Genomic DNA, 26,646 nt, shown 5'->3' with positions numbered 1-26,646 from the left:
GTCCCCTGCCCATTGCCACCCTTATTGATTATTTCAGGGGAGCAAAAAGAAAAAAAAAGTTAAAATACGAAAAAAGAAAGTAAAGATATATTAGTAAATTGACAAAATTATGCCTTTAAACCATAGTTATTAAATTCGGCCCGGTGAAAGAGATGGGTCAACGGGTTATTGGTTCAACTAGTGGGTGAGTGGTCCAATTGGTGGGTCACTACATATATTTAAATATTATGTTTTATAATTTTTGATATGGTTAAAACTATAATAAACTATGTTATAGTAAATACTCAATTAGTCCAATTTATTATAGAATCATTAATTCTTATAAGAATTAACAAAACCTAAATTTAATTAGTAATCCACCAAACTTCAAGTATAAAATTTTATCTAAGTGCAATTATCTAGTTTATTTACGAATTTTAAGTACAAAAGGTTATTAAGAATAATATTTGTTTTTAAAATGAATTGTGTAATATGTTATTTTTTAAATCCATTTCATAATTTATAGAATTTAGAGAATAATAAAATTTTATTAAAAGATTCCAAACAAGTTTTGTTTTGAAGAAATAAAATAAGAATAAAAATATAATATATAATATAGAAGGAGTAATAAGCACCAAGTGAGATGTTGGACTAGTGGTGAGTGCGTGTAGCTTTTGTGTTTGAGGTCTGAGGTTTGAATCAGCGTTGGAGCATTTTGTAATCATTTTTATCCCAAAACCGGTTCGTTACAAATCAGTTGAACCGTCGGTCCATTGAGAAGTTAACACACAAATGATCCAATTACAAATTCAGCATGATTTTATGAACGATTCATTTGATCAGTTGAATCGTCGAGCCGGATCGGATCGGATCGGATTTAATAACTATGCCTTAAACTGACAAAAGGGGAAAGTGTGTGCCTTTGAATTTGATTTGATTAGGAAAGTGGGTTATGCTTATTTGTGAGAAGACGGAGCGTGTCGTTAAACCCACCCCCTTCCCCTTCTTCCTGTTGCCCAATTCCCCAGCCGCTTATTTCCCCCAGCCCACAAAATGTCGGATTCCTCCATAAGTCGTCGGGAAAGCTCCAGAAAACGAAAGGCCGCCCAGTGCTCTCTTGGTTCGGGTGTTGACAAACCCATTCCCGCTGCTTCTGCTGCGAACAAGGTTACCTCTCTCCTATGTGCCTTATTTTTTTTTTCTTTTTTTTTCCGTACTTCATCTTCTTGTGCTAATTCTTTTATTTTTGTACAATTGGTTGCAAAATATTTATTGCTTTAGTTACACGCATATCTTTTCTTTTTCGGATTGTTGAGAACCGGATTGTTCTGAAAATTTGAAATTTTGGTTGCTCATTGTTTTTTTTTTTGGCGGAAAGAAAACTATTATTGGCTTCGGGACATGAGCAAGATGATTTATGGTGTCTTCATATGCTTCTGTTCATGTCTGAAAACGTGGACTGTTTTTGGGGAAAAATTAGCGATAATTGTCTAGGTGATAATTGTATAGGCCTGTTAATAGAGAGGTCTTTGCAGCAAATTGTAGTAGTGATTGATGTGTTTTTATTAGAAGCATGATTTAGTTTTAGTTATGTCAAAAAGTGAGAGGTTTAGGCTTTTTCCGACCGAAGTTGTATTTTCATGTGTGTTTTTCCTACATAATGAAAACGCAACTTTTGTTTTTCCCCTAGTCGGATATGATATTGAGATTTATTTTTCCCGAACATGATTGAGTTCTAAGATCATTTCCAGCTCTAGGCTTTTTATTGGTTGGTCCTAGTAAATTGTAAATTGAGGGCTTTTGGAAAAGGGGGGTGACACCTTTAGAAGCTTAGCCTTATTTCGAGTCATGGAAGCTCTTCAAGTTACATATAACAAAATTACTAAATTCCACAGCCTATTAATTGTTGATGGAATGGTGGCTATGGCATTTTTAAGATTCTCAGTTTTATGGATATGGGCATGGATGCATGATAGATTCAATGTTCATCATAGTTTAGCTTTTGATTTGAAAATAGGGAGTCAGTATACAAGTCATAGGCTATCAGCTGCAGAATTTACCCGTCTTTTTAGTCATGCAGTTGCATGTTAAATGTTGTGTAGTTTCCAGTTGTCCTTTCATGTAGAAGATAATGATGAGAACATATGAAAGAAAAGTGGTTTTTTTTCCCCTGAATTTGCAGCCTCATTAGTTGGTAAGACCATATTGATGACAATTGGAGTTGATTGTTCCAATGGTGTCTAACGTTCCTCTCCTTGTTTTCTTGTTTTCCTTTTTTATTTTCTCATATTAATTCTCTTACTTATATACAATGGGTAAAAACAATTCTCTGGATATGCTTCATGCATATCTTTTTCTCCTCCTGATGGTTCCAAATGTGCGCAGCAGACTATGACTGCTGTATTCATAGAGAGAGCAGGAGGGCCAAATGCGTTGGTGCCGCAAGAGGTTGCCTGCCCTGAACCAAAACTCAACGCTTATGAGGTTTTGATTAGAGTGGCATACATTGGAGTTAATAGGCTAGATTTGGAACAAAGATTAGAGGGGCTCAAAGGAACAGATGGAAAGAGATTTTGCCCCGGGCTCGAATGTTCGGGCGTTATTGAAGCTGTGGGTGAAAAGGTTCGACATAAAGTGGGTGACAGTGTATGTCTGATACTGCTACTTTGTCTTCCTTTAACAATAAAGAGATAAATTTGGAACCTTTTACCTCTGAATCTTTCCTACTAAATTTAGGCTGATTGCATTGTATTTAATATGCATCAGGATAATTTTGTTGAATATCAGTGATTGGATATTGGTACTTTGCAGGTTTGTGCCTTCCTTGACAGTGGGGGCTACACTGAAAAGATAGTGTTACCTAGTTGGCGAGTGCTTTGCACTCCTCCAGACATGGATTTGCGAAATGCTGCGTGCCTTCCAGAGGCGGCATACACTGGTTGGAGTGCTTTATCTCGGGCTAACCTTGGACAAGGAAAAACAATTTTGGTAACCCCGTAGTCTATTTACTTTTCTTTTTTGGTAGTACTATGATGTGTGGCCACCCATGCTAAGCTTTGTAGATAGTTCAATTTTGCCCCTCATTTTTTGGTAGAAAAAGGTCATTTAAATTGTGTAAATTACATATCTTGGATAAAAGAGAATAAAATTCTGCCTGGGGCTCCAATCCCAAATTGCGAAGGTAATTTGAATGCTTGACTTGCGAGTTGCGAGTACAACAGGAATTCTCTTCCACTTAAAAATTGTTACAGAATTATCTCTTCTCCATTCATGCACAACACCAGTAAAAGCTGAGATAAACCTAGTTATGGGTTCAATTTGGTTCCTCCAAGAGAAACAAACAATGTCCGTAACAAAGGCACTGGAGTACCAAAACCTTTCAAACCTGAAAGGTCTAAGTAGCAATGTCAGGAACAGATTTCATTAACTTAACAAGACAAACAATGATCAGACTTATGGCTAGGAAAGTGGTAGCTTCAGGAAACAAAGTTCTCCATGCAACATTCAGAGAGAGTCCTGTCAATTTTATCATAAATTAGTCAGGATTGTATACCCTAGAGAATTTTGCTCCCACAAACCCGTTTCCATTAATCCACAAGTATCAAGATATTCCTTAAACACGGTCAGCCTGTTAAAATTAATGCCATTGCCGCCCAATTTTTTGTGTGTGTACATTTTTGCATTGAAATCTCCGTACAAAGATAAGGAAGGGAGCAAGAATTTGCAACAGAACATGAATGACTATAATATTTTCCTATGATCTAGCTCGGGACCAGCATAGAATGCAGTGACAGCCAAGTTGAAGAGGGAAATAACTTGACCAGCACATCAATTTCGTGCTCAGTTTTATTCAGGAGGTCTGTCTGCACTGTTAATCATCCCAAAAAATCCAGAAACATCCTTGAAGACCGCTTGCGTCCACCATAGAAATGTTCTAGAGGGTAGACTCTTTCACATCTTCATAGCAAAACCACCTGCTATCTCAGTTGGAAGAATCACCTCTATATTGGCTTTATGAATATCCAATTTTTGAAGGAGATGGTTGCTAAAGGAAGAGCTACCTACCCCCTTTATATTAGCACTTTTAGAGTGTTATGCAATCAACACTGGCCTTTCTTGTTCTGTCTTTTGACCATTCTCCAATCGGAGGTTGGTTGAACTTCGATTAGATAATCTATGAAGTCTGCTGGTGGAGTATCTAAGGCTGTTAAAGCCATACTTACTCCTAAACTGTCTGGGATTGGCATGCTGATTAGCTCTTCCTTGCTTGGGGCTACCGATTTCAGCTTTAGAGGATAGTGGGACTATATCTCTATTCTCCATACCTATTTTACATGGGTGTGTGTGTTAAGTACGGGTGTGTTTACAAGTGTTGGATTCACATAACTTAAAATTGTATGAGTCCAGGGGAGTCGTGTGCAAGTTGTTGGTATGGTTGAGTGTTTCTTTTTCTTGTTTAGATAGCACATTATATGCAAAAAAGTTATTTGCTTGTACATAAACGTGCTTTTCAATCAATCTTTTTGTCTTTTTAACCAATTATCTCACATACATCATATTATAAAAAGTTCCACAGTAAATATTCCAAATAATATCTCAAATAATCTCCTATCCAACCACACTCATTGTTAATGAGCATTTTCAAGTATGTGCATGTTGATTTTATACATTTATATCGACTTCGACATTTGCTGTACTAGAAAAGCTTACGACAGATTTGCTCAAAAAAAAAAAAAATACAGCAGATTACAGTGAAAACTGGTTTTTGTGTTGGAACTATTTGGGTTCATACACCTAATACTGGAAAGTATTGGGGATAAACTAAATATATTGCTAACTGGATTGTATCTAAATACCACTACTTATAAGATTAGTAAATGCACATTTCAAGTCACTCATGAGACCTAATAATATCTGATCTCTCTTCATTTTATCATCCTTGCAAGAGAGTAGCCTCCATGTTGAAATTGACCATCCACTAGAGCCTAACTTTTCTAGCGAGAGTCTTAACTTTTCATCTTTCTTTGTTAAATCTTCACAAATCGCTCCTCTCCTCAATTTGCTTATGTTAACTTTTCAAAAGCCCATGGATAAGACAGCCATGAGCTTAGCACCTCAGATCCGCTCCAGCTATCTGAATATTCTTGGTCTCTCTTCCGATCCCATGAGCTTTTTTTTTTCCCTTCAATCCTCCTCCACCATCAACATCACATCTCACAAAAGTCAAAGTCATCCTAAGAATTTTGACCGAGTCTGGTGCGTACCCAATAGCAGCACCCATGCGTTGTTGATGGGGTGTGCCTAGGCTCGAAGACATGTTCAGGTAACCTAGCTCCATCATAGATTTCCGTGCCCATGGTCTATACACCGTGGTTTTGAGGCCATGGTTACCTCCTGCAGGCTTGCTGGCACTGGTGTTCACTTGCATATCCTTCCTAATAGCTCTGGTAACCATCTGAATTCTTTGATCCATCTCCATCAGACAATGTTGATTTCACACTAATCTGCTGCACTGTTCTCCAATACACCAACTGGGTTCATAAATCGATATCGATAAAATTAACAGGCAAATAGTTCAAACATCATCGTGCACCTGTGAGAATAAGAAATGTATCCCCACGCCGATACCAACATTTGGACGCATATTCTGTGATCCTATAATTTTGAGTTATGCAAAATCTGACACCTAAATATGCACCTATATCCGACACCCGCATTTGAGTCCCAATAAGATAGCCCTCAGAGAGCTCATCCCCTCAGATTGAGCATCTCTCTGTGAGCCGGAGTGATTATTGTTGCTAGCTCGGCTCTTGCCTTGTACATGAATGAACCCCAAAATGATTTCTCGTTAATCTGTGATGAGAAGGTGGTTTGGGGACTTGGAAGTGTTCCACCTGTTGAGATTGTTTGTCTGGGAGGGGGTGGACGGGGTTGGTTGTGCCTGTGATTGTACCCGTGGTTGTGGAAATTGAAGAATTGATTATTTTTGAGCTGGTTGTTCTCCTCATTTTGTGAGCTAGGATATATGGATAATAGTGCTTGGATGGAAATGCCTGAGTTGTGTTTTTATGTATCTCGATTTAAAATGTCCAGGGGAACAGGAGAGGAATTGTTGGGATGGGATATTGCTGATTGTTGAGGGCTCATTGGAAGTTTGAATTACGAGTGGATAGACTGGATGAAAAATTCTTAATATGAAATTCGGCATTTTTTTTTTGGTCTTTGATAAACACACTGAATCTGTGAGTTTCCAGCAGACTATTGCTGTTACAAAAAGCCAAATTGTTTGTCCTTTGCCAGGCTTTTTGAGATGTAAGTTCAGAGATCATTTTTTATTTCAGTGTTAAGTGATCGTAGTACTCTGTTCCTTCAGTTTTTCTTATTTTATGCCATACTTCTTGGGCTAAAAACGTTGGGATTTCAATTCAGAATTTTGCTTGTATGACAATCCCATCTCCTTTGTGCTTTGGAAGGATTTCATCCTTCCATTCTTACTATATTCTAATTCAAGGTCCTTACATCATGTTGCCTCTCTTGAGTTTTCTTCATGAACGTTAGACTTATCCTTGGAGTTCAATGCAGGCTCGGGATTTCTACCCTTCTCTACAACCTTCCATAGTATGCCCATTGTTTACACAACCATAGTACCAATTAAGTTGTTCATATTGAACAAGTTGTCCAAGACTAATAAGATGGAGGAGACTTTTTAAATGTTCACTTATAGGAATAATCTTTTGAATTTGACCTTTTTACTTGAAGCTGTTTTAGCGTGATGATTTCGATAATCTTATAAGGATTTCCAAGTCATAATACTTTTTAGGTAAACCTCTCCAGCAGTTGAATCCATGCTGCTTAGGTTGGAGTGGCCTATTTGCTTTCAAATTTGCTCTTTAGTTTCTGCTCTAGTGAAAGAGTTTTGCTATATTAAGTGTTTGATATTCCCTCTGGTTCAAATTGAAGAGTTCTAGTAATATGGCTTACACCATTCAGGGCATTTTGATTAATTATGTTTTGCAAAGATGCAGATACACGAATCTTGTGGAGATGTTGCAGTATTTGCCATACAGATGGCAAAGTACCTGAGAGCTAAGGTTTTTGCTGCTGCAGGTTTGAACGTACCAAATTGTTGCTAGCTACTTAATTTGCATACTTTATCCTACATTCCTGTTGAGTCCTCTTTTTTTTTTTTGGGTGGGGATGAAAATGTGTCTCTCAGATAGTTTGAAAAAACAAGAGTTTTACAAGACACTAGGTGCCGATAAGTGCTTCAATTATAGGAATGCAGATTTTGTGTCTTTAGTGCAAAGACAAGCGCGGGAAACAGGTATAGTTTCTAATCCAGTTAACTTCATTTTTTATTATGCTCTGGGCATTCCCTGTTTTTTATTTTTTAATGTTAAAATCATTATAATGATTTTCCAATGATGACAAAATTTTTTTTTTTTAAAATTTTTCTCTCTCTCTCTTTTTTTTTAAGGTAAAAAGTTTTATTTTAAAATGCACTTAGGGAATTTTCCTTGTGTAGTGTGTCCTGAAAAGAGCACATCCAAGCCTTAGATTAATAAGTAAACACTGATAAGGTTCTGTACTGAAAACTCTCTCTTATCCCGCATGTTTAAAGTGTCATCTAATAGGCCAATTCCATTTAGTGATCCAATTAAATGAAAGCTCCCTTTCAGGTGCCTTACAATGCTTAGATCATTTTCATGATATTTTCTTGTCTTGGTATGTTTCTTTAATTGTTCTATGGTATGCGAGTCATTCAATGGCAGGTGGCATTGATGTGGTCTTGGATTCTTGGGCAATCAATTTACGTAAGAATTTAAAAATCTTATGTAATGGCGGTTTACTACTTTATGTTGACGTGCATGGTTTCTCGCTGGAAGTATTACAAATTGATTCTCTGATGTCCAAGAATGCAAATATCCAAGGTATTTTGATTTGCTGATGTTTGGCTAGTTACCTTCGCATTGGGCACTTTATCTTTTTATTTTTCTTTGGGTTAATTGTATTGGTATGTATTCATCCTACACTACCTACTTCAAGGTGGGAGGCCACCTATGGCTTTTGGCTATGTTCTGAGTTGGTTTAGCAATGTCTTTGGTATGTTAGTTGCTACCTTGTCAATTGTCTATGGTAAGGGTCATGAGGTAGTGTCGTCCATCTGTGATTTTCTTGATTATTACCCTTATAGGAATCTGCATCCTTGGCAATGGGTTATGTCTATTTTGGGGCACGAGTCATCATTTACTTGGCACCTCTTGGAGTTCAATTGTTTGGGTTTTTTTGCAATTTCATGTATAAGAAGATGAAGGATTGGGTTCATTCCTTGGATGCGTATTGACAAATTTGTGATACATGCAAACTGCCATGTGCTCTTCTTGTGCTTGATCATTTTTCTGTTGTCATCAAATTTCAAATCGTTTGGGTAGGCAAAAATGTATTCGAAGCTTTTACCTAAATTTTCTGTTTTACGTCTAAGATAGCGTAATTGTAGATTGCTGATTGAGATTTAGTTCATCCATGAGGCTGCAGTTTTTTGACTAATATGCCATAATGCCCACAAGTTCTGAGTATGGTTTATCTTCAGTTTACTGTTCTTGTGAAATATTTTTGCGTTAGTAACATTTTGATGAATTTTAGTCAATGTTGAAATATGCTATGGTTTGCATAGAATTCAGATTACTCACTTGATTTGGACTTTTCCAAATTTTGTCCATCGTCGTCATTTCTTGTATCAACTTAGGAAGGATTACACTGGGGAGATTGTGAATTATGTACTTCCACGCTACCAAGATATCTGCAAGTCGAAGCTGAATGATGATTTAGTTTAACTGGCAATGAAATTTTGCTGATTTGTGTAATGTACCTGAACATGCATGTGTACATGGATTTAGTTCCATGAATCTTACCGTAAAACTGTTTTCAACAGATTGCATTTTTGAAAGACTAGAGAGTACACGTGCATTTGTGAAATAAGCATTTCGGGTGGTTTTGGATGCCATTCCTGAATAGTTAACAAATTCAAACGAGGATATTGGAATTAATTACCATATAGGATAAAACGAAATTGGGGTTTTGCTGTTGCTCTATTGTTGCGGAACTATAGTTAATGAATAATTTTCCAACTGTCCTTGATTACAATAATATGTGGAGTATTTAAATCATTTTTCCACTTATGTTTGGCTATTGGCTGCAAGAATTCATCATTAAGGGACTTGGTTCTATGTCTTAGTCAGATTCCGTATATTTAGCTGACGTAAACCATTGATAGGATTTTAGGAATGCTGAAGCTGGACAATCTTGAGTTAGTGAACAGAAACACCCAAAAAAAAATGCCTATCTGACTCCTAGGCTCAAGCCATACCCTTCTTAGGCTCTGAGCAATACCTTTTCCTGAAAAACACCTTGAAAACTCAATTTCGGTGCTTTGAATAAGATTATGGGTGATGATAGTATGGTTAGAAAAAAGGATGCTTATGCCAGTCCGTCTTTACACTGGACCCTCTTTATCACTCTTTTTTCTGTTTTATTCTCCAAGTGGAAGCGCATGCTATTATTTGCACTTAGTAGGAGGCATGTGAGTGGCATATTTTATAGATGACCTAGCTTCGCACCCTTTCATATAATGACATTCACCTTGATTAGACTTTGCTCCAAGTTTAAATTTTTGAATTTTATGTCATCCATCTGAAAGAGATTTTTTTTACTTGTAATTAAATTATCTGCTTTCACTGAAGAAATTTGGAAGTGGATGAGACTTCGTTGAGTTGCCAAATTCTAGGTGGCTATTCTACTGAATTATAACTTATTTTTCCTTCTTAAAATTGCTTAAGCATCCCTTTCTTATCAATAGGTTAGGATGACAATTATGACAACTTCGTTTTAACGTGTAACTGGTAACCGGAGGATGATTATCCAATTGCATATCTATGGCACATGTTTTGGGTATTGTTGTTTCATTGTTTCAACTGATATAAAGTAGTATACATTCTTTATTGCCCTCATCTCATCGGCTGGGCTTTGGTGGGAGTTTTGTGGTCTGAATGAAACCTTTATAGAAACACTCGTCTTTCATATAAAATCACTTCAAAATAAAAATTTATCAATGTTTTAAGTCTTGTTCTGCTACCTAACATAAAATTTGATTTCCTTTGTGAAGAAATTTAATAGAACAAAACAAGTAATTCCTTGATTATTTTTTTTTTTTGGTGTTTTGCAGTACTTTGTAGGTCTGACAAAAGTATAGATAGTATTCAAGAATTGAAGGCTTCGGTCTGGCCCGCAATTTGTGCTGGACATGTAAAACCATTCATTTACGAATGCTATCCACTCTCCCAAGCAGCAAAAGCTCACAAGGCTATGGAGAGGAAATATTTCTTTCAGCGTATGCTTTCAGCCCTAGGACCTTGGACGTCCAAATTAGAGCGTCATGTTTACACTGGCATGGTAGAAAAATGTGTGACTGGAAAAATATTGCTTCGTGTTGACAGCATTGAAGAGGTCAAACGCCACAGCTAAAGCTGAAGCTGTAGACTGGTTCTCTTTCATCATATATGTGAACAGCATAAAAGTATATATATATATATATATTTTTTTTTGGTGGGTAAGTTGCAAAGAGACGTGTAAAAGACGAGTTCAACTAATTTTAATGTCTTAGCACCAGTGTCTTTCATCATATTACGTAGAAGTTAAAGCGCAGCCAGAGAGTTTTTTTTTTTTTTTTTTTTTGTAAGCTCTCTCTGCTAATCTATTAATTCTTGTAGCTAAGTCATCCTGCACAAATCCCGTGTTTCCTTTATTTTTGTTCCAAGATTCTCTCTTCCTCCCTTCCTGTTGCGTGCCACAAGAAGCAATGTAGTATTACTACAAGACTAGCAACCCTTTTTTAATTTGAAGATGTACGCTAATAATATGACGTGTCGTATGTTTCCTTATTATTATTCCTAGATTTTCTCTTGCTCTCTTCTTGCTGCGTGCCACAACTAGCAATGTAGTAATCAGAAGACTGGCAACCCTTTTTCATTCAAAGATTCAGGCCAATTCTTTTTTGAAAAAAAAAAAAAGGGATGCAGGCCAATAATATGACGTATCATATGTTTAGTATATAATTAACTAATCTAAAATTCTTCAATCATGACATTAGTCATCTATGGCCAATTATACTCACTGTCAAAGAAAAGGGTCGTGCCTAATTACAAATCATTATCATTATCATTATTACTATATAAAAAGTGAATCTTGGTATTAGAGAGTGTAAGCACTTGTGAGTCTAAACACCTTTTTATTTTATTTTTTGTTATCCCTAAAGTATCCTCATGTCTTTTAATTAGAATTATTGCATTTTAATGTTGTACTAATTAAAAGAAATAAAACGCTTCAATTGATTGCATCTCAACAATATTGATAATTATAATTAAAAATTGCTCATTAAAAACTATTTACCTCCTTCAACTCCATCTCCAATTATTGTACATATCAAAAATTTTTAATCGAAGCATGAAACATTTTTCATTAGTCATTATTTGAGATCATAAAAAGAAACATACAAGAAGAAAAGAGCCATTATTTATTTGTATATCTTTATACAAATATCACGAGCCAATATGAAGAAATAAAAAAAAAGCAAAGTATAAAACCCAACTATTTCAATCAAATGAATTTTAACTAAAAATTACATAACCAGTCTAAAATGATTGAGCATTATGAATAATTTACATTCTCTATTAATAACAAAAACGCTTAGATAAAATGTAAATTGTCCAAATTCAATGAATATTATACTTCACTTTATCCTATTGAAATTCATGCAAAAATTGAAAAGCAAAACAATTAACATGACATAAAAAAAAGCACTTACATGTTCATGCAACTAACAAACATGCAAACAATTTAGTTTTAATTGAAATGACAATTCATGTCACCCAAATCCAAGTAAATGATAAAAAGTTTTCTTATATTTCACCGACAACCAACTTACTAATTTTGATATCACAAACAGAGTTTTTTTGTCTAAGACAAAAAGAAAAAATCTATGGATTAATTGAAACATATCCATAGTAGACATGCCATTTATCATATTAGTACGAAAAAAGAATAGTTGTTGTTTGTATTTTATGGTGCATTGCCTTCAAACAAAATTATAAGAACAATAGAAGATAAATGAAAAAGAGAATACTCGACTACCTTTGTCAATGAAATCTCAATTGATGATAGTGAACATTCACACAGAAATAATTAAATATGATGGATTGAAAATACTCTTGTGGATTAAATAATAACAAAGAGTACGAAATAAAAATTGTAGAAAACTTGAGTCTAAAGAAAAAAGAAATACCATTCATGTATTTTATTCTTAAATACTCAACTGTTTGTAATTCTACAGTTAAATAATCAGTAATCAAAAGTATTGATATTGCAAATAGTATTCAGGAAGTGTTTAATAATTGAACCAAATCTTAGTTTTTTGTTTGTTAAAATATAATAACCTTACTAGAAAGTCCATCATAAATTTTACTTTCAATTGGAAAAATACATATGTAGAGCAATAAATGAGTTTGCAAATGCATCGAAGGAAGGAAATTAGATGCATAGTACAATAATCAGAATGATAAAGATCTAATAAGTGAATTCATATTGTATTCTAATATTCCTTTTAAAATTTTAATTGCACTTACAAATTAGATTTACTTCTCCCATACTCCATATGTACATATATATTTCCTTTTTAATAACAATATTTTGAACTATATGAAAATATGCAATTTTGTAATTTATTATAATTTAAGGGTAATCACAACACATTTGATAAAAAACATGATAGTGTTAATAAATGTTATCAAAGTCAATCCAAATTTAATCAATAAAAGCTAAAAAAAAAATTTCTAATAGGTTGAGGTCAAAGAGTTCAAATTTGAATAATACTTGCAGCCAAAATTAGTCAGAGAAATTGAAAAATATACATAAGTTATATTATGAGGTAGATAATCAAATTTTCACAGCAAATTTTAGTAGCTACAAAAGTATTATATTTGGATTACTATACTTACATGCAAAGCACGTATATTATTTACTATACTCATGTGCATTATTTACAAAAATATTATATTTGGATTACTATACTCACGTGCAAAGCATCCTAGTCATATAGAGTCTGTAGCAGTAGTTTTAGTTTTCTACTTCTCCAAAAACTTTCTTGGTCTCAGCTTTTGCTTTAACTGTAGCATTTGACCACTTCAATGCGGTTAACTTTTTTTTCTGACATTTTCTTACTGAAGCAAGAAATCTGTTTAGACAAACCCTAAACATTTTTTGACATTTTCTGACATTCTCAATGCGGTTAACTTGAAGCAATATATTTTTCCCTTTGCACGTTTTTCCACAAGCCAGTGTAAACATGATGCTCTAATTTCAAAGTCCAATGTCCTAGGGCTGAAAGAAATATTTCCTCTCCATAGCCTTGTGAGCTTTTGCTGCTTGGGAGAGCGAGTAGCATTCGTAAATGAAAGGTTTTACATGTCTAGTACAAATTGCTAGCCAGACTAGAGCTTTCAATTCTTGAACACTTTCTCTACTTTTGTAAGACCTATGAAGTACTGCAAAGCACCCAAAAAAATCAAGGATTTAACTTGTTTTGTTCTATTAAATTTCTTCACAAGGGAAATCAAATCTTATAACATTGATAAAATTTTTTTGAACAAGTGATTTTAGATGAAAGACAAGCGTTTTTATAAAAGTAGTTATTTATACCACCAAACTCCTAAATTGCTAGCCAGATTAGAGCTTTCAATTCTTGAATACTATCTATACTTTTGTCATACCTATGAAATACTGCAAAGGACCAAAAAAAATCAAGGAATTAACTTGTTTTGTTCTATTAAATTTCTTGGCAAGGGAAATCAAATCTTATGTTAAGTAGTAGAACAAGATTTAAAACAATGATAAAATTTTTTTGAAGAAGTGATTTTAGATGAAAGACAAGTGTTTCTATAAAAGTAGTTATTTAAACCACAAAACTCCTAACAGTTACTCCTAACAATACCCAAAACATGTGCCATAGATATGCAATTGGATAATCATCCTCCAATTACCAGTTACTTGTTAAAATGAGGCAGTCATAATTGTCGTACTAACCTATTGATAAGAAATGGATGCATAAGCAATTTTAAGATGGAAAACTAGGATACAATTCACTAGACCTATCACCTAGAATTTGGCAACTGATAAAAACCAATAATAATTGTCCAACAAAGTCTCATCCATTTCCAAATTTCTACAATGAAAGCAGATAATTAATTTAATTACAAGTAAAACAAATCTCTTTAAGATAGATGACATAATTACATGTATTCTATATTGAAATTAAAGGAAAGTATTTTATCAAAATCTTTATCCTATATATTATAAGAAATTTTTGGATATATATTAAAAATTAGCTTTTTATATTTATGAATTCCTCTACTAATACTAAGGGTAGCTTCTTCCTTATTTTTCATTCTATTATCTATTATAGCAAGATCTATAGGAGTATTTAGCTCTTCTCCAAATGTAGACCACATAACCATTTGGATAGACGCCATATGTATCCATCCTATAGATTCTCTTTTTTCTACTATATTTTCTAATTTATTATAAATATCTTTTTTAGTTATTAATGGAATCATTATATTATAAGTAGTAAGTCTATATTCTGGCATATTTTTTTTGAGGTTTATTCCATAAAACATATGAGTTTGTTTGGATAAGAGTTTATTTGGATGATTTATTTGAGATATTTACTGTAGCATTTTTTGTGATTTGATGTATGTGAGATAAAAAGGTGATTGGGAAGATAAAAAAGTGATTGGGATTTGTGAGAATAAATTTTGCAAACCAAATTATCTTTGTCCAAACAAACTCATGGTGTTTTCTTAGATAAAATTTTAACTTTTCTAATGCAGGTACATTGAATTCATTATAAGAATTTATTAAAAAAAATTTATTTTTGCTAATATATTTCTATCTATAAGTGCCTTTTGGCTATATTCTCCCAATTTTTTGAATGAATATCTATTATTTCAAAAGAATTATTGTTCTCTTCTTCTATTTCATTCATCTTCACTGCTTATTTCATATTCTTTATCTGCATAGATAAATATACTTTCATCTGAGGAAATGTCTTCTATTTCTACAAATTTATTAATTTCTAGTAACTCATTATCATTGAATAGTTCTTCACCATCATCGCCTAATTCAAATTTCTTTTTATTAAATTTTGCAGGGCATTGATTTGCTAAATGTCCAATTTCTTTACAAATATAACATTGACAATCAGTTATATTTCTTTTTCTTTTATTCTTCTTATATATCTTTTTCTTTTTCAAAAATTTATCCCTATGTTTATAATATTTAGCCTTTCTTATCTTCATATATCTTTTTATAAAGTATTTGCATTTTTTGTATTTACTTTTTATTTTATGATAATAATAAGGAGTGTTGCATCCTATTTGAGTTGGCATACTTATTTTATTACTATGCAGTCCCAATTGGTTTTTTAATTTATGAGTTTTTCTATAAAGACTATTTTTTCATGCCACTTACTTAATTTTTCTAAGGCATAACATATTCTTTTTCCTAACATATCTTTAGTGCTTGGATTATACTCTTCTCTTAGTTTTTTACTCCAAGGAATTGGTATTATTGAGAAAAACATTTGTAAATATGTTCCTCTTTCCTTCGCATCGGTTCTATAATAATAATTTTGGAAGATACAGATATACCTATCTATATCACACATGTCACAAAGTGTTAATTTATGCAAAATGCTTGTATATTTTTGAGCTGAGTTGATGTCTTTAAAGTAAGTTACTTCACCTAAAAATTCAAGGCAACTTAATTCAACTGCTCTTGTTATCATAGCATTTGTATCTTGATCATCTCCATTTATTACTATTTTTGTTTCATCAGGGAACTCTAGTCCTAACCCCAAATCCGTAGCTCTTTGTGTTTTGGATCCTTTTTGTTTCATATTCGATACAAAAGTTCCTCAAAAAACACCATTCAATTTTCTATTTTTTAAAATTATGTATTGGGGTCGAGATTCAAATATCAAAAAAGGCGACCGTACAAACTACCTTCGAGCAACTTTTCTGGGAAGCTTGTGAACTCCTTTAATCCCATATTTGCCTGTGTCCAAGCAAAATATAATAGATTCAATCAAGCTCGAGGAATACCAAATCAAAAACTCAAGCAACCAGTCGCAGCCGATGGAAGCCTTTGGATTAATTACGCTAGATGGCAAGAATCCTAGCAAAATTTCAGCCATGCCTGTTCCTAAATGGAACGTGTCATTGAGGCACACTATCTAGATCAAAGCATGTTGTTGAAATATGCAGAATTTGAGATGAGAATAGGTTTATCAATCAAGCCTGAAACATAGAGGAGATGGTTTGAAAATATTGCCACTGCTAGGCAAATTTTTGGGCGGTGGATGGACTAGCAACCAAACCAACAAGTTGGTTGCCCTATATGAGGTTCGAGTCGAGGTACAATGAAGTGAACAGGGCACGGGCGCTCTTTGAGAGATTTGTAAATTATTTAATTCACAAGGGCATTTTTAATCCATCATATTTAATTATTTTTGTGTGAATGTTCATTGTCACCAATTGGGATTTCATTGACAGAGGTAGTTGAGTATTCTCTTTTTTTCAAGTATTGACAGAGGTAGTAGAGGCAGCTCAAGGTTTTTTTCATTCAAGTCACATGCTAAAAGCCATTAACCACACAATTGTCTCCTTAATTCCCAAAGTTCCAATTCCTACTGGCTTAATGCACTTTAGACCTATAAGTTTATGCTCTGTTCTTTACAAAATCATCTCCAAAATCTTAGTGAACAGACTCAAACCTGTGTTAGATAAGTGCATAAGCAAAAATCAGGCTGCCTTTGTTGCGGGTAGACAAATTCTGGACAATGTCATATTAGTTCATGAATTTCTTCATCATCTGAAAAACAAAAGAAACGGGCGAGTGGGATGCATGGCCGTTAAACTTAATATGTCTAAAGCCTATGATAGAGTGGAATGGGATTACTTGAAAGCAATGATGAACAAAATGGGTTTTTGTGACATCTGGATTAAGTGGATAATGAACTGTATAACTACCGTGTCCTACTTTTTCAGCGTGAATAGAGAAGCAAGAGAACTTGTAAAGCCAGAGAGAGGATTAAGGCAAGGCGACCCCCTTTCACCATACCTATTCCTAATATGTTCAGAAGGGTTCTCCAGCCTACTCAGAAAAGCAGAAACTAGCAAGAAGATTGAAGGAATGAAGATCAGCCGGAATGGTCCTGCATTAACCCATCTCTTTTTTGCAGATGATTAGTTAATACTGATCAAAGCTGATAAAAAATAAGCAAAAGAACTGAAGGCAATCTTGAACAAATATGAAGCAGCATTAGGTCAACTAATCAATTTAGAAAACTCCTCAGTATTTTTCAGCAAGAACAGTGATCAGAGGGTGAAGGAAACAATAGGGGAAGAACTGCGAGGAATCCAGGCTGTACATCAGGGGAAGTATCTGGGTCTGCCAATGATAATTACAAGGTCAAAAGAACAGATTTTGGGTTCATAAAGAACAAAATAAGGAAAAAGATGGATCATTGGAAGACAAAGCTACTCAGCCAAGCTGGCAAGGAAACTCTATTGAAGTTAGTAACCATGGCTATGCCAACGTACGCCATGTCTTGCTACAAGCTTCCCCAAAAGCTATGCAAGGAAATTTGTTCTATCATGGCTAGATGTTGGTGGGGATAAAACGAAAAAAAAAAGATAAGCAGCATTGGATTGCTTGGGAGAGATGCACCAGAATTAAAGAAGAAGGAGGAATGGGCTTCAAGGATATTCAATTGTTCAACAAAGCGTTACTTGCAAAACAAGTATGGAGAATAATGACCCAACCCAACCTTCTGGAAAGTAAGTTTCTGAAAGGTAAATACTTCCAAGAAGGTTCAATACTTGAGAGCAAATCCCCAAAAATGCATCCTGGATTTGGCAAAGTCTAATGAGTGCCAGAGAGGTAATTAGAGAAGGGTGCAAAAAGAGGATAGGAAATGGCAGGGGAACCAACATTTGGGAGGACAACTGGATTAACAACGACGGAGGAGGAAGGATAAAAACTCAGAAACCAGAGGGAAGTAACTTGCCGTCCAGCATAGATGGAATAGAGTGTTAATCTTTAAAGTCTTTAATAGAGAAGATGCAGAACACATCCTCAACATCCCAATAAGCCAAGCAGAAAGAGGAGATAGCTTGGCATGGAAACACTGCAAAACAGGCCAATACACTGTACAGTCTGGCTACAAACATCTGCAACAAGAGAAGAGGGAACGAATGGAACAATGCAACGAAAGACAAGGATGCAGCTATCAACAAACAGACAGGGAATTATGGAAGGCACTTTGGAAGCTACCTATCAAATATAAGTTGAAAATTTTTATGTGGAAATGTATCAACAAGGGGATACCAGCAAAGGCTCAAATCTTCCATAGGACACAAAGGGGAGACCCGATATGCTGTGGATGTGGAGATAAGGTGGAATCAACTGAGCACATGTTGCTGCAATGCAAGATAGCAAAAGGAATATGGAAATTTGCATTAGTTAACTGGGATGTATTGGAAGACCAAACAAGCTGTTTCAAACAATGGTGGACCTCCATGATGATGCATGCAAGAACCAGGCAAGAAGGTGATGATCACCTAGCGCTAACTATCAACGTGTTGTGGCATATTTGGACATCGAGAAATGCCAGAATGTTCGACTCAGCGCAACAACATCCCCTAAAAGTGAGTGAAAAAGCTGCTAAAGAATGGAAAGAATACCAGGAGGCAATCCAGCAAAGACCAAGAAGAAGCACAACAGAAACAATAAGGCAAGAAGAGAACAATCAAAGAGAGCAAACTGACTCTAAAGTGGTAACACTAAAGCTGGCGACCCAACACCAGAAAGGAAATAAATCCTTTGGTATAGGCATCACAGCTGTGAATGGCGCAAACCAAGGAATTGCAGGCTGGTCGCTAAAGGAAAGGCAAGCAAGGAACAAAGCTCAAGACACTGTAGAAACTGTGAGGCTTTGTATGATCAAAGCAGCAATGAAGGGATGGAGAGACATCAAGATACGAATTGAGGATAGGAAGCTGCTAGACCAAATCCGAGTTGGAAAAGCCAGGAGCTTGGAGTTAGCCACTATAATAGAAGACATACAAACAATGACCTCATGGTTTCGAATGTGCTTTTTTGATAGGTTAAATGAGGATATTGATAGCCTATGCCATTGTTTGAGCAAAATTGCTCTTTTAAACTTTTGTGACATGGAGTGGAATTACTCCACCTTAGAGTGCTAAATGCACTGATGTAAAAATGGGAGCCCTTGCTCCAACATTGTATAGTTTGGTTGTAATATAAAATTTCTACCGTTTCGGAAAAAAAAAAGAGTATTCTTTTTTTCATTTACCTTCTATTGTTTTTATAATTTTGTTTGAAGACAATGCAACATAAAGCACAAACAACAACTATTCCTTTTCCGCACTCATATGATAAATGGCATGTTCAATATAGATACGTTCAAATTAATCCATAGATTTTTTTCCCTTTTTGTCTTAGACGAAAAAGCTCTAATTGTGATATCAAAATTAGTTAGTTGATTGTAGGTGAAATATAGGAAATTTTTTATTATTTGCTTGAATTTGGGTGACATGAATTGTCATTTCAATTAAAACTAAATTGTTTGCATGTTTGTTAGTTGCATGAACATTTAAGTGCTTTGTTTTATGTCTTGTTAATTGTTCAGCTTTTTAATTTTTATATGTATTTCAATAGGATAAAATGAAGTATAATATTCATTGAATTTGGACTATTTACATTTTACCTAAATGTTTTTGTTATTAATAGAGAATGTAAATTATTCCTAATGCTCAAACATTTTAGACCAGTTATTTAATTTTTAGTTAAAATTCATTTGATTGAAATAATTGGGTTTTATATTTTGCTTTTTTTTATTTCTTCATATTGGTAAAATGTAGATAATTATGAAATTTGCTCTTGACATTTGTATGAAGATATACAAATGAATAAGGGTTATTTTCTTCTCTATGTTTCTCTTTTTTTCAAAGATTATCTATTTTTTGACATTGCTTTTTTTTTTCCAATCTCAAATAATGACTAATGAGAAATGTTTCATGCTTCAATTAAAAAATTTTGATGTGTATAATAACTGGAGATGGAGTGCAAAGTTAGGCAAATAGTTTTTAATGAGCAATTTTTAATTATAATTATCAATGCTATTGAGATGTAGTCAATTGGAGTGTTTGATTTCTTTTAATTAATGCCACATTGAAATGCAATAATTCTAATTAAAAGACATGAGGGTAATTTTGAGACTTTTACACTGTGTTTCTTTAGAGAACAGATGGTCAGTGTATTCCTCATACATTGCCAACCATCTGCGGTCTCAATATGCCTCTTCTTCTTGAGTTTTTTCTTGCCTACTAAACATAAACCAAATCAACATTGCCAAGCTCCCCACAACTGCTCTCCAAATTTAAACACTCTTCGTGCAGTATTGTCGTTTCTTCTTTCAGCTCAGGTGCAAAAGTTATGAAATAATTCAGATCTCTTTCCAGAACCCCTCTAGTTCACTCAATGCATCTTTCCTTCTATTGAAGAACATCATCTTCAGATGCCTCGAGTCTATCATAGGTCAACTAGATCGTAAGGTGTTTTGTAGGATATAGCAGCCTCTCATAGAGGGCTCTAGCTCTTTCAATTTCACCATTAGGCATCTCAAAGTCAATGTATTCCTTCCACAGTAACCTTAGAGTGTCTAATGTAGGTTGCTGAATTACAAGCTCAAAGATGGAACGTGCTCGCTCTCAGGCATGTATAAATTTGGAATGTATAACTTCAGGCACGATTTATCAGCTTCTCTTGCACGTTCAACTATATCCAGAGCATCAAGTTCATTGTACAAAACATATCTAATCCACAGGTATATATATTCTGGCAACACCTCATCTCCTCAGCTAGAGAAACAGTGGAAATTGCTTACCCGTAAACCTCTTTAATTCTCTAACCCTAAGCTCTCTGTCAACCTCATCTAATCAAACCCAGCATTAGAATTCAAATAATTCTTCTTAACTTCATCCTCATTTTCAAACCTCCTCTTCCCCACAACCCCATTCTCAATCCACTCCCTATCTCCGTACTGCTTCTCAAAAGCAACAAACTTCCTACACAACTTCACAGACCTCTCTTTGGGAACAGAATCACAGACTTCCCATTATTACATTTTGGGAAAATGACATGTTTCATCCTTCACATTTCACAAAAATATTCTTTTCGTCCCTAACTTTCAAAATAAAGCAAATTTGTCCTTAACATTTAAAAATTAAAGCTATTACATCCCTGAACCTAATTTTCAATCTGAATAAAACCATTCAATAACCCAGTAATAAATTTTGAAAATAAAATTGATAGATCACTCGGTCAATTTCATCATATTCACATGACATTTATTAAACCAAAAAAAATAAAACTATAACATAAAAGGCTATTTTTTGTCTTGGAATAGTAGAGTTTTTTTTTTTTTGGTAAATCTTTTCATACACCGTTAGTATATCCGCTTGCGAATCTAGATGTGTATCATAAATCTAAAATTTGGTGTTTAAATTTAAATTGAAATGATATGACAGTACATAAAACCGTCAGTGTATACAACGATAATGTAGGAAAGATTAATCTTTCTTTTTTATGTTATAATTTTTTATTTTTTATTTTTGGGTTCATTAAATTTTACATGAATATCAAGTTGAGTTAACCAAGTGATCTACCAATTACACCCCCGAAATTTGCAATCAGGTTGATTGGTGGTTTGATTCAGATTGAAATTTGGGTTCAGGGATGTAAGAACTTCAGTTTTTAAATGTCAAGGACGAAATTGCTTCGTTTCAAAAGTGAGGGACGAAAAGAATATTTTTGTGAAATGTGAAGGATGAAATCGATTATTTTCCCTTACATTTTTCTACCAAGCCAGTGTAAACATGAAGCTCTTATTTCGCAGTCCAAGGTCCTAGGGCTGAAAGCATATGCTAAAAGAAATATTTCCTCTCCATAGCCTTGTGAGCTTTGGCTGCTCAGGAGATCCGGTAGCATTGTGAATGAAAGGTTGATTATGGCTAAAAATTGTGCATGATTAATTGAATAAAATGATTTTAAAACATCCAATGCTTCATACTTCAACAGTTATAACCAAGTTATTCGAGTACAATCGTTTACAAAGATTACAAACCAACGATTATCAATAGATGAAATAATCGGTAAGGGTCCCATACATTTGAATGCATTAAAAAAATGAAGTATTATGCTTATTAAGATTGATTGGATAGGAGACTCTATGATTATTAACCAAAACACAAGTCTCACATTTTATATCGGTAACATTAACACTAGAAAACAAGTCAAGAAGTAGATGTTTCATGTACCCAAAGGATGGATCCCCAACTGCCGATAACATGACTGGATCTCTCGCTTTTTAATATTATCGGTGTTTCTTATCTAATTTGCTCTATTTGGACTGAAATGATCCATATAGTATAAATTTCTCTTCTAGTACGACAATCCACTATCTCACCAAAAAAAAAATTACAATCAACTCAGTCCAACACGCATCACCCTAACAAATTAGGAAAAAATTTACTAAAACTGCATAGATAGGTTAGTATATCTGTCAGCTTCCATAAGACTTCATTTAATTGTCAGAATTAGCGGATAAAGCAAACTCTAATAGTTAAGCATATGATATAAAGTATAGGTAAGCGTATAATTTTGTATCTATTTGCCTGTTTCTATAAGACTTCATTTAATTGCCAAAACTAATGGACAAAGCAAACTCTAATAGTTAAGTATAGTGAAAATTATCCATTTGACCCTTTAACTTTTAGTTTAGGTAAAAGTTAGTCTCTTAACTATTTGTAGTCAACTTTTAGCCCTCAAACTTGTAAAATTGGGCACCTGTGACTCTTTTGGCCAGTTTTTTCGATTTTACAACCGGAAAGCCAAATCACACGAATGATAGCATGCTTTGAAGAAGGGCATTTTTGTCCGCATCTTCTAAGCAAAAAGGGAACAACTCCTCTTTTTTCATTTTTCCTTACCAAACTGTTAACTTATTCAACAAACGAATTGCAGAGGGAAGAGAGAGAAGTCTGCAAAGAGACAAGAAAAAATGCTCAAATATCGCAGCCTTGTGCTTCCTATTTGTCCTTGCGGTAAAGTCACAAAGATGATTACTTCTTGGACTGATAGAAATCCAGGGAGAAGGTACGCCGTTTGCTCAGAAGAAGTTGGTGGCTGTGGGTATTGGAATTGGATTGATGACAAGATATGCCATCATTCTATTGAGTTGATACCAGACCTTCTAAGGAGGATCTGATGTGTGCTCGGATTTGAGTCCAAATGATGATCAAGTAAGAGTTCCACTTGGCCCAGTTACACGTGCAAGGGCGAAACGTTTCAAAGAATGTCTTCAAACCCTTATTCGAAGTGTTCAAGATCAACAAGGGATCTATAGGAACATTGAAGGCTTGGAAGTTGCTAATCAAGTCATCTACACATTGATCCAGGTCAAGGAAGCATCAAGCGTGGCCTTAGCTATTTGGGCCGAGCACTAGCAATGTTAGCCACTAGTTTTGTTAGTTGGATTGGTTATTATGGTGTCATGTTTTAATTAGTTAGTCTTGTCAATTATTGGAGTCAATAAGTCGGCCCACTTGTGCCAAAGTGTGGACCGAAATTCCCTTTCTAGTTTAAGCAGATGGGCCGCCAATCCTTGACCAAAACAGGATTAGGCCCTTAGGTTTCTAGCCTATAAAGAGGCACCTTTTGTACCAGCAAAGGGCAGAGATCATTGAGAATAAAATTTAGTTTATTTTCTCTTCCTTTGGAGAGTTACATTCTTACTTGCAAGGCAAGGGTTATTTGAGCAATCTCGCGTGACGTCCTTGGTTGTTTACCAAGATTTGGTTCCCAAAACCCAAAAACTTCAAGATTTTTTCAAGAATTCAAGATGTTAATTTCCAAAATTCAAGAAAAACCAAATTGAAGATGATTTCCTTCCCTAAAATTACAAAGTTATAAAATGATCCCTAATTTTTTAATATTTATAAAATATACCCTGCGGGTTGGGTACCCGCGGGTTTTTATTTTTCTGATCCGTATTCATACCCGATTTTTGTGGGTACCCGACCCTTATCTGCCCCGCTAAGAAAAATTGGATCGGATATCCTATTTTTCGAATCAGAACGGATCAAGTTCGTTGGGTTTTCGGATCGGCGGATTTTTTTGCCCACCCCTAATCCCAATGTTAAATTATTACCATGACAGGGGAAGCCACTTAAAGATCCTGAAAAGTATCAAAGACCTGTGGGATGATTGAACTATCTTATAGTAACACGGTCTGACATATCTTTTCCTATCTCAGTTATGAGTCAATTTTTGGACTCCCTGTGTGATACTCATTGGAATGCAGCAATTTGCATTCTCAGATATATCAAAGGAGCACTTGGCCAAGAATTGTTGTATACTAATAGAGGAAACATGCAAGTAATTGGTAACACTGATGCAGATTGGGCAGAATCACCTATTGATCGTCGTTCTACCACAGGGTGTTGTATTTTGATTGGTGGCAACTTAATATCTTAGAAAAGTAAAAAAACAAGATGTGATTGCTAGATCTAGTGCTGAAACTGAATATTGAACTATGGCTATGACTACATGTGAACTGATATGGCTTAAACAATTGCTCAGTGAATTGAATTTAGGGATTCATGACCCTATGAAGTTAGTTTGCGATAATCAAGCTGCACTCCATATTGCCTCCAATCCAGTCTTTCATGAGATGACTGAGCAATTGAAGCTGATTGTCACTTTGTGAGGGAAAAATTGATTTCCAATGTTATTGTGACATGGTTTGTTAATTCAAATGATCAACTTGTAGATTTTCTCACTAAGTCACTCAAAAGTTCTCAAATAAAATATATATGTAGCAAGCTTGCGCATATCATTTGTATGCTCCAACTTGAGGGGAAGTGTTGAATATGTCTAGATTCATCTAACTACATTGTGCATTAGCTTAATATTCCGAGGTCTTATCTCCAAAAAATTATCTTGCTACAAAATCCACCATGTTCTAGATTGTAAATGCCAAGCCATAATAAAAGAATTGTACTAGCAATGCCAAGGAATACTGATGATGAGGATATTAAGCAAGTACTAACCTGTACTACTCCCAAGCTTCATGAATGGGCTTGCCTTCCACTTGAGAGAATGTACGAATCCTGTTCCTCAAATCAAGTGTTTTTTGAGGTGAATAGTACTTTGTCATAGAGATATTATAAACATCTTCCCATGTTTTCAAAAACTCCTCTCGCAAATTTAACAACTATGACTTTGAATGATCCTTGAGACAAAAAGGAGTGCACTTCATACTAAGATCATCTTCTATAATTCCATGCAAAGGAAAGGTTTAGACCACCAAGTAAAACTATCAAATGAATGAGGGAATTTTTATTAGAAAGACCATGGAAAGCTAGCAGCATGTTAAAATGGATTGTCTTTGACTCATAGTTCCTCACCTCATCACTCAGACGAATACAATGAGGAGATGCTACTGCCACCGGATGTTAGATGTCCTTCAATTGAAGTCCTACAAGTGAAGCACATGGTGATACTACCTGCCATTGATTGTTGCCATTGTTCCTATTTTCTTCTACCATCTCGGGGTTATCTAAATTTCCCGGCTTACTGAACTCCAAGGTGACAAGTACCTAGAAGATAATGAATAAAATATAAGTAAAAGGTCAAGAATAAACACAAATAATAATTAAAGCTAGAAAGTTAAGCGTCATCCTTGACAATTGCGCCAAAAACTTGATTGATAAATTCTACAAATGCACAGAGTCGATCTAATAATAATTTACCTGGAGTATTATAAGGGTCGAACCTACAAAAACGAGTTAATTTTCTCTTCTTCAATTATTATGAAAAGAAAACAATAAAATTCAAATTCAAAGGATTTATTTTTAAAAAATTAGGGAAGAAAACAAATAATCAAGTCAAATTAGATAATGTTGAGAACACAATTGGCAAGAGACCAGCATTGAGATTTTGATCTAAAGTTTGAATTAATTATCCAGTTAATTTTTTAACAAACCAAGAATATATCACATAAAGGTACTTTAGATTATCTTGTAATACATCTAAATTGTGCCCAATCAAATCTCACATCTCATTAAGATCATAAGTATTTAATTGTAGTCTTTAACATCTTAGATGATTTAGTTACATCATACAAATGCTAACTTATTCTCATAATTAGGCCCAATCAAATCTCACATCTCATTAAGATCATAAGTATTTAATTGTAGTCTTTAACATCTTAGATGATTTAGTTACATCATACAAATGCTAACTTATTCTCATAATTAGGCTAAGTATGTTTGTCTATCTAGTGTATAGTTTTATATCCCTTTTCAATTCAATATAAACCCTAAAAACATGTCTATAATGGCTAAACACAAACATGTAATTAAAACCAAAATAGATAAATCATCGCAAATGTTAAGAATTTAACCAAAATAA

At 34.4% G+C, this 26,646-nt stretch overlaps 1 protein-coding gene across 3 annotated transcripts; it reads left to right on the top strand.

Moving 5' to 3' along the window:
• The first annotated feature begins 925 nt into the window (after nucleotides 1–925).
• Nucleotides 926–10,809, top strand: LOC113777428 (quinone oxidoreductase-like). 3 transcript variants are annotated; one of them, XM_027322508.1, is made up of 7 exons: nucleotides 926–1,146; nucleotides 2,368–2,625; nucleotides 2,791–2,967; nucleotides 6,999–7,086; nucleotides 7,196–7,303; nucleotides 7,752–7,910; nucleotides 10,202–10,809. In XM_027322508.1, the coding sequence occupies exons 1-7, from the start codon at nucleotides 1,033–1,035 to the stop codon at nucleotides 10,498–10,500; spliced, it is 1,203 nt and encodes a 400-aa protein (XP_027178309.1). In that variant the 5' UTR covers nucleotides 926–1,032; the 3' UTR covers nucleotides 10,501–10,809. The 3 variants fall into 3 exon arrangements, with proteins under 3 accessions (XP_027178309.1, XP_027178310.1, XP_027178308.1); XM_027322509.1 differs by having other exon boundaries at nucleotides 2,365–2,625; nucleotides 7,005–7,086; XM_027322507.1 differs by having other exon boundaries at nucleotides 2,365–2,625.
• The last annotated feature ends 15,837 nt before the right edge of the window (nucleotides 10,810–26,646 follow it).

Source organism: Coffea eugenioides, chromosome 7 (genome assembly GCF_003713205.1).
Source record: "Coffea eugenioides isolate CCC68of chromosome 7, Ceug_1.0, whole genome shotgun sequence".
Classification (NCBI taxonomy): Eukaryota; Viridiplantae; Streptophyta; class Magnoliopsida; order Gentianales; family Rubiaceae; genus Coffea; species Coffea eugenioides.
The sequence above is the reverse complement of the archived record's forward strand: the minus strand, read 5'-3'. Positions and strand labels throughout refer to the sequence as shown.